At 42.9% G+C, this 12,047-nt stretch overlaps 1 protein-coding gene across 1 annotated transcript in view; it reads right to left on the reverse strand.

The window, feature by feature from the left end:
- Nucleotides 1-12,047, reverse strand: part of LOC142760378 (hatching enzyme 1.2-like) — a 52,979-nt gene that overhangs the window by 14,641 nt on the left and 26,291 nt on the right. Inside the window, exons 6-7 of the mRNA XM_075863562.1 lie at nt 9,544-9,722; nt 9,289-9,370 (exon numbers count right to left, since the gene is read on the reverse strand). Coding sequence (XP_075719677.1) covers nt 9,289-9,370; nt 9,544-9,722 — 261 coding nt within the window. The remainder of the gene's footprint in view (nt 1-9,288; nt 9,371-9,543; nt 9,723-12,047) is intronic.

A 12,047-nucleotide genomic window follows, 5' to 3' on the forward strand; every position in this document is an offset into this window, starting at 1 on the left:
ATCCAAGGAGTCCATGTTTGGCAGAACTTAGCATGTGAGTCATTAATGGTGGAGGTCAAGTCCTCCATGTGCATGAGGTCATTGACCCTAGAAATCCAGAGGGACAAAGCAGGAGGAGAGGAATTTTTCCATCTTAATGGAATGCAATGATGTGCTGCCATCACTAAAAAGTGAAGCAAGGAGCGTTTGTAGATATTTACCGGAATGTCGCAGTGATGAAGGAAGAAAGCCGCATAAATAGAAATGCTGGTGTCTGACCTCACATATCACCCGTTTAACTCCGTCCAAAACGAAGCAAGACGAGAACATGATCAAAAGGTGTGAAGGAGGGTACCATTCTCCAACACACATCTCCAACACAGGGGGGATGCTGTAGGAAAGATGCGGTGCAGGCGAACCGGAGTCCTACACCAGCGAGAAAGAAATTTGAAACTGGCTTCTTGGTAGCGCGAGCTGATCGAGTGAGCCAGAGTGAGGATGTGCTTACTTTGTGCGATTGAAAAGGAGAAATAGTCAAATCAGACTCCCATGTAGAAAGGTAGTCAGGGGAAAGTAGATAGGGAGGGTTCAAAAGAAGGGTGTTAATTGTGGACAACGTGTGTCGAAATAGATCAGTGCCAACACACAAATCCTCCAGGGGGGGGGGTCCTGTTTTTATATAAAGAGGGGGAGAAATAGAGGAACAAAAATGGCAAAGTTAAGGAGATCTCCAGTGACCTAAAGGCTGCAGGTCAGGTACCCGAGACATATCTGAAATAGAGAGCCAATCCGTACCACTCAGAAACTGAGCTGTTCTGAACTTAGCTGAAGCAAACCAGGAACGAAAGACTGGGTCTGTCAAACCGGAAGAGAAGGAGGGATTCCCCAAAATGGGATACATTGGAGGAGTGTATTGGGAGTAAAGATGACCTCACCGAAGAGAGGGAGCAACATAACAGTAGGGTCAATAGTAGGATGCTGGCAAAGAGATTTGAGTTGATTACGGTCCAACCACAGGGTGACCGCAAGGGGAACCGCGGATAAACTTTGCTCCAAGCCCACCCACGGCTTAAAGAAAGCATGTCTACACCAAGCTACAATACGTGAAAGATGGGACGCAATATAGTAAGTTCTAACATCAGGAAGTGCTAGACCCCCCGATTCCTTAGATCTACACAAAAGTGTACGTTTGAGTCTAGGAGATTTACCATTCCAAACTAATGATATTTGTAGAGAGAGTTGACAGCTTTGAAAAAAGACATTGGGACGGCTATAGGAAGAGCCTGGAATAGGTATAGGATCCTTGGAAGAACATTCATTTTGAATATAGTGCATCGCCTCATCCATGTAAAAGTGCCTTTTGTCCATCTAGCAAAGTCCAACTTGATATCGGCAAGGAGAGATGAGAAGTTCAAGTTGAATAGTTCTTTCAGATCAGCTGGGATGCGAACTCCAAGATATTTTAGGGCTACAGAGTTCCATTTAAAACTAAAGGAATGTTCCAAGGTGAGTAAAAGGTGGGAGGGGAGGGATATGTTCATTGCTTCCGATTTAGAAAAGTTTATTTTGAAATTAGACAATTTAGAAAAACGTTGGAATTCTTGCATGAGGTTTGAGAAGGAGACGGTCGGATTACTCAAGAAAAATAATAGATCATCCGCATACGCTGCAACCTTATCAACTGTGGCACCCACTTCCAGCCCCTTAATGTCAGAGTTTGCTCCAACGTGACGAAGAAGAGGCTCCAAGGTCAGAATAAAAATCAAGGGGGACAGAGGACAGCCCTGTCTGGTCCCATTGTGAATTGAAAAACCATCTGAAAGGATACTGTTCACACGGACTGTAGCAGAAGGGCAGGAATATAGGGACATTATCCAGCCCATCACATGGGATCTAAGGCCAAGTCGGAGAATGGTTTCTTCCATGTACGTCCGATTGACTGTCAAATGCTTTTTCAGCATCTGTGGACAAGAGCATGAGTGGTATATTAGATAACCTTATCTACGAAGCGAAGATTAATTGCCTTTGTTGTGTTGTCACGTGCCTCTCTGCCCAACATAAAACCCGCCTGGTCCGTGTGAACGACATCCCCCAACAACGGAGCCAGACGCACAGCAAGAATCTTTGCAAACAGCTTTACATCTGTGTTAAGGAGAGAAAACGGCCTATAACTTGCACATTGTGAGGGGTCCTTCCCGGGCTTAGGAATCACTGCGATGTGCGCCCTAAGCGCATCAGGTGGGATGGGAGATGAGGTGGAAAAGATCTTCTCGTTTCTAAAGGAGAGCTATCTTACAATCCTGATCACAGGAACATTTATGTGAGGTCTCTAGGATCCTAATCTCAGAGAGTAGATGGGCGATGGCTGTAGAGCGTTCCTTCTTCAACCGAGCGCCAGGTTTGATAAACGTACCACGGATAACACATTTGTGACCCTTCCAAATGACGCGTGCATTAGTAGATGCAGTGGCATTATTTGTAGAATAATCTTCAATGGAGCGTTGAATATCAGAGGGGACTAACGAATCGGTGGGAAGTGAGGGATTCAATTTCCATTGAGATTGATGGAAGAGCGGAGAGTGCAAAGAAAGGGCTAGTGTGATAAGGGCATTATCCGAGAAGGAGATTGTATCAATGTCGGCAAATTGGAGAGAGTGATGTTTGATAAAAAAATATATCAATTCTGGAATAAGTATCATGTACAGAGGAATAGAAAGAAAAGTCTTTATCCACCGGATGTAAAACACGCCAAGTGTCCACAAAGTGGTTATCATGAAGAAACCGTGTGATACGGCGAAGCTGGCAAAACTAAATAGACGATGAGCCAGTGGATACAGCGATATCAAGGGCGTCCAGAAAGCCAATAAGAGCCGTACCTTGACCCACATTGGGTAAGTAGAAAGAGGCAAATGTGTATACCTGAGAGTCAGAGCCCTTGATTAGAAGCAGTCGCCCCATATCATCACTGTGAGACTCTAAAAACTCCCATGGAAGGGATCGTGAGATAAGGAGACTTGTCCCCCTGGATTTCGGATCAGGCGAGAAACTATGGTAAGCACGAGGAAACCACAAGTTGCACAACTTAAAAAGGTTTCTGCTCACACAAGTGAGTTTCCTAAAGAAACGCAACATGCAAATGTTTACTTTTCAACATGTTCAGAAGAATGGATCGCTTTCAAGGGCTATGTAAACCCCTGACATTCAGCGAACCTATACGCAGATCCGTTTGAGCATGCTGCGTCATATCTGCAGTGAGAAGAGGGGGAGATGAAGAAGGGAGACGAACTAGAAACGGAAATGAAGTAGTGAGAAAGACAAGCAGGAAAGAGGCTCAAGGGCCGACTCCTCAGTGGTGGGAAAACCTGTGGAGAAAGGGTGAAATCAAAATCGAACAAACTGCAAAGTTAGCAAGGAAGCCACCACCACATATAGCAATAAACTCAGTGTTAGTAAAAGAATGGATCTATAAAAAAAATAGAAAAAAAAATCAATGTCCAAGCGTCACAATAGACTAATACCTAGCAAGCATAGCTTCCTGAACTATAAAACAAGAGGCCACTGAGCGCCACAATAGGGAAGATGAGGGAGGGAGAAAGGGTGGGAGGAGGAAGGTTGGGATGGATGAGGGAATAGGGACCAAGGGGAAGGAATTGGCAGTGAAAATTAAGGCAATCAAGTGAATAACAGTAGCCCATCTCTAGGTAATATAAGACAAAGATATATGCAGTTAGTCCTGTGAAAAAAGTAGTAATACAAAATCAGAGCAACATATGGTCCAGCAAATCACAATAAACAAATACTTGGAAAAATTGCACAGCAAAAATATAGCATTTTGTAATATCGCTGAAGGATATCTCAATGCAGAAACCTGTAGGAGTCCAGAGATGTGTAGGCATGATATGGTTCGAGGGTCCAATGTAATGATAAAGTTCAAGTCAACATTGCAGGATATCCCCAAATTATGCCTCAGGTGGAACCCTTAGTGAAAGATCCACAAGGGGTAGTTGTACCGCCACAGAAAGGGACCTACTGATGAAGGGATGACTGGAGCGCCTTGGGCGTCTTCGCTGAGGTTGATCAGGCCTTTCCAGTGCTAGCCAATCAGGGACTGGGAAAGGGTCAATTTGCAAAAAGCAAAACAAGACATCTAGATCAGAGAAATGACGTAATAGAAAGGATTCTGAGTCTTTCTTGACAACCACATGGAATGGGTGACCCCATCTATAGGTAGCTCCCGCAGCTTTAATTTTGTCCAATAAAGGATGTAGGAGACATCTCAAATACAATGTTCTTGGAGAAACATCAGGATATAGTGTAACCGTACTACCTTCAACGGACACTGGACCATGTGACCATGCCCCCTCAACAATTAAGTCCTTATCAGAGTAATAGTGGAGGCAGCACAGAACATCCCGTGGATTGGATGGATCGGTTGGACCGGGACGTGAGACTCTGAATTAGGTTTATTAAGAAAGTAGCTTCTAGGGGTATGTTGGTAAGCTTATTGAAAATGATGGAGACCCTTTTAGAAAGATCGTCCCGCGAGCCAAGATCAGGGAGACCTTTCAAGCGGACGTTGTTCCTGCGTCCCCTATTTTCCTGGTAATCTAATTGAAGTGCTAGGGACTGTAGGTGCGTCTTATTCAAGATGGCTGCCCGCTCCAGGGAGGCCACTCTTGAATCAATAGCGGAAACAGTCTGCTCAGTGGCAAGGGCCCTAGTATCCACTCTATCAACCTCCAGACGTAAGTCTGAGATGTCTTGGTGGGATTTTTCAATTCTAGTAACAAGGGAATCTAGGTCCTGTCTGGTAGGAAGGGCTTGAATCAATTCCCTTAATAAATGCAAATCAGCGTGAAGGCCCGGCTGCTCTGACTGTCCGTCTGAGCCATGAGGCATAGACAAAATGGCAGGCGCTAGCTCCATGGGGGAGAGTATAATGGAGAGAAGTACAGGAGCTACCTCAGTGATGAGACGCAGCTGGAGATTCCATCGTCTGTCTCTGCAGTGGAGATCAAGAGGACGGACAACAGGAGACTTCAGTCACAGCAGGAGATGGGATTATCGGCGACATGTCTGCCACTGTAGCGGAGGCCACTGAGGTCTGCGACGAGGAAGGAAACCTGTCCATGCCCACTCTGCGGGCCGAGGATCTGGGTAAGGCACGGGAAGGTGTAGCACAAGATCCCCTGCGTTTTCCGGGCATCTCCCGCTGGGTCCACACGGTAATAACTGTAACTATGCACTCGCTGGCACTGAGCTCCCCCAAGACATGTGCTCACGGCTCCATAGCTAAGCCATGCCCCTGGTTAGTATTTGTTTAACATGTGTTTTCTCTTTGGCTTTTTTGACTAATGCGGACATAACTTTCCCCCCTTTATCCCCATGGGAATAATATTTATGCTGCATGCGAAGGTAGGCCTGGGCAGACTTAATATTTAAAGAGGCTCTGTCACCAGATTTTGCAACCCCTATCTGCTATTGCAGCAGATAGGCGCTGCAATGTAGATTACAGTAACGTTTTTATTTTTTAAAAACAAGCATTTTTGGCCAAGTTATGACCATTTTTGTAGTTATGCAAATGAGGCTTGCAAAAGTCCAAGTGGGTGTGTTTAGAAGTAAAAGTCCAAGTGGGCGTGTATTATGTGCGTACATCGGGGCGTTTTTAATACTTTTACTAGCTGGGCGCTCTGACGAGAAGTATCATCCACTTCTCTTCAGAATGCCCAGCTTCTGCCAGATCACGCTGTGACGTCACTCACAGGTCCTGCATCGTGTCAGACGAGCGAGGACACATCGGCACCAGAGGCTTCAGTTGATTCTGCAGCGGCATCGGCGTTAGCAGGTAAGTCGATGTAGCTACTTACCCGCAAACGCTGATGCCGCTGCAGAATCAACTGTAGCCTCTGGTGCCGATGTGTCCTCGCTCGTCTGACACGATGCAGGACCTGTGAGTGACGTCACAGCGTGATCTGGCAGAAGCTGGGCATTCTGAAGAGAAGTGGATGATACTTCTCATCAGAACGCCCAGCTAGTAAAAGTATTAAAAACGCCCCGATGTACGCACATAATACCACTTGGACTTTTACTTTTAAACACACCCACTTGGACTTTTGCAAGCCTCATTTGCATAACTACAAAAATGGTCATAACTTGGCCAAAAATGCTCGTTTTTTAAAAATAAAAACGTTACTGTAATCTACATTGCAGCGCCTATCTGCTGCAATAGCAGATAGGGGTTGCAAAATCTGGTGACAGAGCCTCTTTAAGACATCTTTAAGAGAGTTACAAAGATTAGTCAGTGTGTCCTGTTCCAAAATCGCGAATGATCGCTAATGTAACTTTTCAATTTTAGCTATCTGAGACAAAAGTTCACATCTGTTTGGCCCGCTGTTTTTTGCGGAATGCTCCAAGGGCTATAAATTCCCCCCCTAATATAAGCCTTATGCGCCTCCCATCTAGAAGCCTGAGTAGTGTCCGCAGACAAATTTGTAGAAAAATAGTACTTCACCTTCCCCTCAAGAGCCACCAACGTTGTGTGGTTGTCCAAAAGGGTCTCATTTAATCTCCAAGTCCACTCTTGCAGAATGGCCAGTAAGCTTAACCTCAAGATAAACAGGCGCATGATTGGAAATAGTTATGGTACCAATCGAGGAGCTTAGGATCTGTGAGAGACAGGAGTCAAGAATAAATAAATAATCTAATCTCTGGTAAGAGCGATGAGCCGCAGAGAAAAAGGTGAAGTCCTTGGCGTCTGGGTGCAGAGTCCTCCACACTTAAACTAACTTGCGCCAATGAGGAAAGAATGCGCCTCCGAGCTCTATAGGAAACCACTGATTGCTTTGAAGTAGAATCCATTAATGGATTCAAAACTAAAAATTCAAGTCACCTCCCAAAAACAATAACCCTTCAGTGAAAGCTGCAATTTTCTGTAAAACTTCAATGATCCATTTTGTTGTGTTAACATTTGGAGCATAAATGTTACAAATTGTAACTAATTGGACACCAAATCTACCCTTCAACAGTAAATATCTCCCTTCTGAGTCAACTATCAGATTCTCATACAGGAATTGAGAGTGTCTATGAAAGCCTATACTTACACCCCGAGATGCCGAAGAGGGACTAGGGGCATGATACCAATTATTATAAAGACCATGTTGTAAGTTTGGGATATGACCAGAATGAAAGGGAGTTTGTAATAAGAGAATTTCGGATTTAGTTCTAGACAATAGAGAGAAGATGCGACTACGTTTAGGTGGAGAATTGCATCCCTTTACATTAAATGTACAGAAGTTTAGAGTTACCTCAGCCATATTTGAGATATCGCAAATACCTTCAAAGAACAGATAATGTGAGTACCACCAAGATGACATGCAAACATAAACCATAACAATGTATAACAAACTGTAGACTGTACATGAAGATTGCATAACTCGTATGGACAGCATATAGATAAGTCTGTAGAGGAGAGACTCCTTTATAGAAATGCAATCCTGTAGGGAAGGAGGACAATGAGAGGGAGGGGGAGGAGAGAAGGAAGGAGAATGGAGGAGCAGAGAAAATAGTTGCCCTGATCGGAGGAGCTACCAGAAACCATGTAAGCAGAGAAAAACATTTGTTACCGGCCAACAATATCAGCTATGACGTTATCAATCAGGTATCAAATAGAACAAGAGATTATAAGGAAAAAGGATATGGATGTAGATAATTGTAGAGAGAGTCCTAAGTGAAGGATGATCTAGAGAGGTGTTTCTTGGATCTTGACGACTTCATCTTAGAGACTGTGGACCAGGCATCAGGAGGTGGTAAGATAGGTAGATCATCAGATTCATCCAACGGTAGCCAGGAAGGTATTTCCATAGGAGCAATATGAAGTTCACCCCAAACAAAGCGAAGATCTTCTGGTTGTCTGATCATCTTCTTGCCCCCATGAGTAATGGCCAGGCCGAAAGGATATAGCCAGCGATATGGTATTTTGGAATCTCAAAGTTTATCAGTGAGTGGTTTCAAAACTCTGCGCTTCTGCAGGGTGGAAGGAGAGAGATCCTGAAACATCTGGATTGCCGAAGCCTCAAAGGAAAGTTCTCCCCTGTCTCTCGCAGTGGAAAGGATGAGAGAAGTGTCCACATAACTCAAGTATTTGCATATGATGTCCCTGGGTGGGTCAGACTGTGCCAGCTTAGGTCTCAAAGCTCTATGCGCTCTTTCTATAACAATGGTGGCTGCTCTATCCCGACCCAAGAGAAGCTCAAATAAATGAGACAGTGGTTTGCAGACCATCCAGTAAATAGGATTCAGGCAGGCCTCTGATCCTTAAGTTGTTTCTTCTGCTCCTGTTCTCCTGGTCCTCCAGGAGCAACAGGGTCTGATTAATGTGTGCCTGTTGTGTGAGAACCTTATCCTTCAATGCAGTGTTGAATACAATGGAGGATTGTTGTGCTTGTTCCAGGTCCTCCACCCAACCCCCAACATGATGCAGGTTAGTCTTAATCTCTGCCAATTCACTGGCTATAGGCACCAGAGATAGTCAATGCCCTTTTCAGAAAGCCCCTCGAGATCGGGAGCAAATCGTCACTTGCCTGTGCATCTGAAGCACTTTCAGCATCCGAGTCCTCAGAGTGCTGGGCATCATCTCGTGGTTCCGGCGGCATCTTGGGAGCTCGTGCCGGAGAAGCAGGCAAGTTCTTCTGAAAGAACCTATCAACTTCATGTTGATTTCAGTAAGCCTTAGGAGCCGGAGTAAGATCCCGATACTTCTCCTTACCAGTCAACTTCCCCATGATCAAGAACGGCTGGTATAGTCAGGGTTTCTGGTGATCAACAGCAGGAGTATCACACGTCTCATGTACCGCGGTCAGGCTTCTCCCCCCACTATAGGCGGCATTTAAAACTACAAATTTGTGTTTTAAATGCCATTTAAGAAACTGAACTCCAGGTGACTTTCCCCTGTTTAGATAACCCCTTAAATATAGAGCAAGTTTCCTTAGGTCTGTAGGAGGCAGAAATGGGGCATGTGCCCCGAGTGCTGGGCGCCAAAGGGGCACCAACAAGCCACTTGCCTTGACCAGCGTATCTAGATATAGGGCTGGGACAGTCAATAGAATTTTTGCCTACCTACACTTCTTAGGATGCTCCCAGAGAAAATCTAACATTTTTATGATCACAACTTGACTTGTAGAAGAGGTCTTAAAAACTTGATTCACAAAATAATCTTTTTTTTCCAAAAAAAATCATGGTGTGTGTCGCTGTAATAATAAATAACGGTATATGGAATGAGGCACAAAAAATAAAAATCTCGTGTGGACTTACCTGTGGTAATGCATCACTGAGGTATAATCGTAAGGTAGGTTCAAGGTGTTCCCATAGATAATGTTAAAGTTTTTCCAGTAATCTGGAAGAGATGTGAATTATGTTATTACATATTACGAACTGTATGTGAGGTTTTACCAGGTTCTCTCTATAGACAATGGTTGGATCAACCATGAAGACACTGCAACCAATATCTACAAAGGTTTGATCACCAGCATTTGGAGCTTCCTACAATTTGTAAAAGTTAACAATCACCTTTGTTAATGTTTTTCCATAAGATGTCAATGAAGTTATCTCGGTCGGTTCTGGTATGTTCATGGAGGAAACCGAGATTGTGCATAGCTTCATGTTGTATCACACCGTACACCATACAGTCCGGGCTGAAGAGGCTTACCATCTGTTTGCCTGAATTTCTTCCAATGTAAGACCAGCATCTGTAGATATAAAAAGGTGACTATTAACCCCTTCGTGACAGCCTATTTTAGGCCTTAATAACCAAACTATTTTTTACGTTTTTCCATCGTCTCATTCAAAGAGCTATAACTTTTTTATTTTTGAGTCTACATAGCTGTATAAGGTCTTGTTTTTTGCGGGACTAGTTGTGTTTTTTAATAGCACCATTTTTGGGTACATATAATTTATTGATTAACTTTTATTAACCTTTTTTGGGGGTATTAGGGAAAAAAAAACAGCAATTTCGCTACGCTTATTTGCATCCTAAATTGACTCAGCTTACAATTTTGCCGTTTACCGTGTGGTATAAATAACACACTCATTTTATTCAGCATGTTAGGATTGCAACGATACCAAATTTATATAGAGTTTACTACTTTTACCCATTGTGTCTCCATATTTGAAGAGCCATCATTTTCTTTTTCTGTCGATGCAGCTATATGACGGCTTTTTTTTGCGGGGCGACTTGTAGTTTGTATTGGTACCATTTTGGAGTACATGCGACTTTTTGATCACTTTTTATCACATTTCTTTTAAGGCAGGATTCACATAAAACAGCAATTCTTGCATTATCTTTTATTTTAATTTTTACAGCGTTCGCCGAGCGGGTTTAATTATAGTTGGGGTTATTACGGACACAGCAATACCAAATGTGTAACTTTTTTATAAACTTTTTTACTAGTCCCACTAGGGGACGTCACTTAGCGATCATATGATCGCTTTTATAATACACTGCAATACTTCTGTATTGCAGTGTATTACTTACTGCCAGTCCGTTTAAAACAGACCGGCATCTGCTAGGCCATGCCAGAGGCTGCCGTAAAAACACCTATGGGCGGTCATCAATGGGTTAATATTCTTCTGCGCATATCTCATACTTGGTAAAATAAACACGTTACTTGAAATGTCTTGCTCATGTCTTATTTTCTATCAGTATTATATTTCAGGAAATTATAGTGAAAAGTAAATTTCCCCTTGGAGACAGTCTTTTAGTTTTTCCATTGTCGCATTCCAAAAACGATAACTTTTATTTTACGTTGGTATAGCTGTATGAGGGCTTGTTTTTTGCAGTGCTAGTTGCAGTTTTTAAGGGTACCATTAAATGTATCATAAAACGTACTGGGAAACTAAAAAGAAAAGGCCTGTTTTGTGTTATGGGAAGAAACAACGTTTCCTCCATTGTCTTTTGGGTTTTGTTTTTTACATCGTTCACCGGGCGGTAAAAATGACATGTTAACCTTATTCTGCTGGTCAATAGAATTTGAGATATCAAATTTGTTGTTTTTTTATAGTGTACTATTTACAAAGAAAAAACAGTTTGTTAAAAAAATATATATTTTGCATCGCCATATTCTGAGACCCATAACTTAATTTGTCTGTTAATAGAGCTGTGTGAGTTCTTGCTTTTTACTTATGTATTGCAGTGTATGGCTTTTATACGTGCTCTACTACTAAGCTTTGCCTTTGGCAAGACGTACTAATAGAGCACTGATGGCAAACTTTCAAGTTTCACAAAGAGGGACAACCGATGCAGCAAATGTTTGCATTTAAAGCCACACCTCTAAGGGTATGTTCACACACTTAACCAAAAACGTCTGAAAATACAGAGCTGTTTTCAAGGGAGTCAATACAAAACGACTCCAAAAATGTCTCAAGAAGAGAAATGCACATTTTTACGGGGCGTATTTTTACCACAACAACATTAGCCAATTAAAATTTCAGGTCCTTGAACAGGTACCAAAACTCAGAAGGGGAGGCAATAGAATCCAATTACTAAAAAAAGAGAAAAGCCTATTGGATTCACAAATTGCAATGGCTGACACCAAGGGGCCTCAATCGAGACTATGATATCCACAGTTTTTTAAAAGTATTCCATAGATCCTAACATACTAATATATTTCTATTTCTCCCTCAGGCTCGTTGAATATCCTTCGGTCCCTATTGCCGCCTCTCAATACCATCAGGGGTATCCTTTTTTCACACTATCTGGTTCCATACTATAATTTTTTTTGTTACCTAGATTTATACATACAATTTCCTAGTTTTAAAATAGGGATGTATCGCACACCCTATAAGAAATATTGTAATACATTACCCTTACTATATGTAATCCCATACCCACTCATGACCGCAACTTCCAGCGGACAATACGCATGCGCGTATACTTGTAATTTGTCTAAATAGACGCGATCGCGTCTGCGCATGCGCGAACCTCCGGCGCCCCTACCATAGAGTCTCTGTGAAAGAAATCGTCACATCCGGTCATGACACTTCATCCAGCTACTTTAGGTGCGATACTCTCATTC

Source organism: Rhinoderma darwinii, chromosome 4 (assembly GCF_050947455.1).
Source record: "Rhinoderma darwinii isolate aRhiDar2 chromosome 4, aRhiDar2.hap1, whole genome shotgun sequence".
Taxonomy (NCBI): Eukaryota; Metazoa; Chordata; class Amphibia; order Anura; family Rhinodermatidae; genus Rhinoderma; species Rhinoderma darwinii.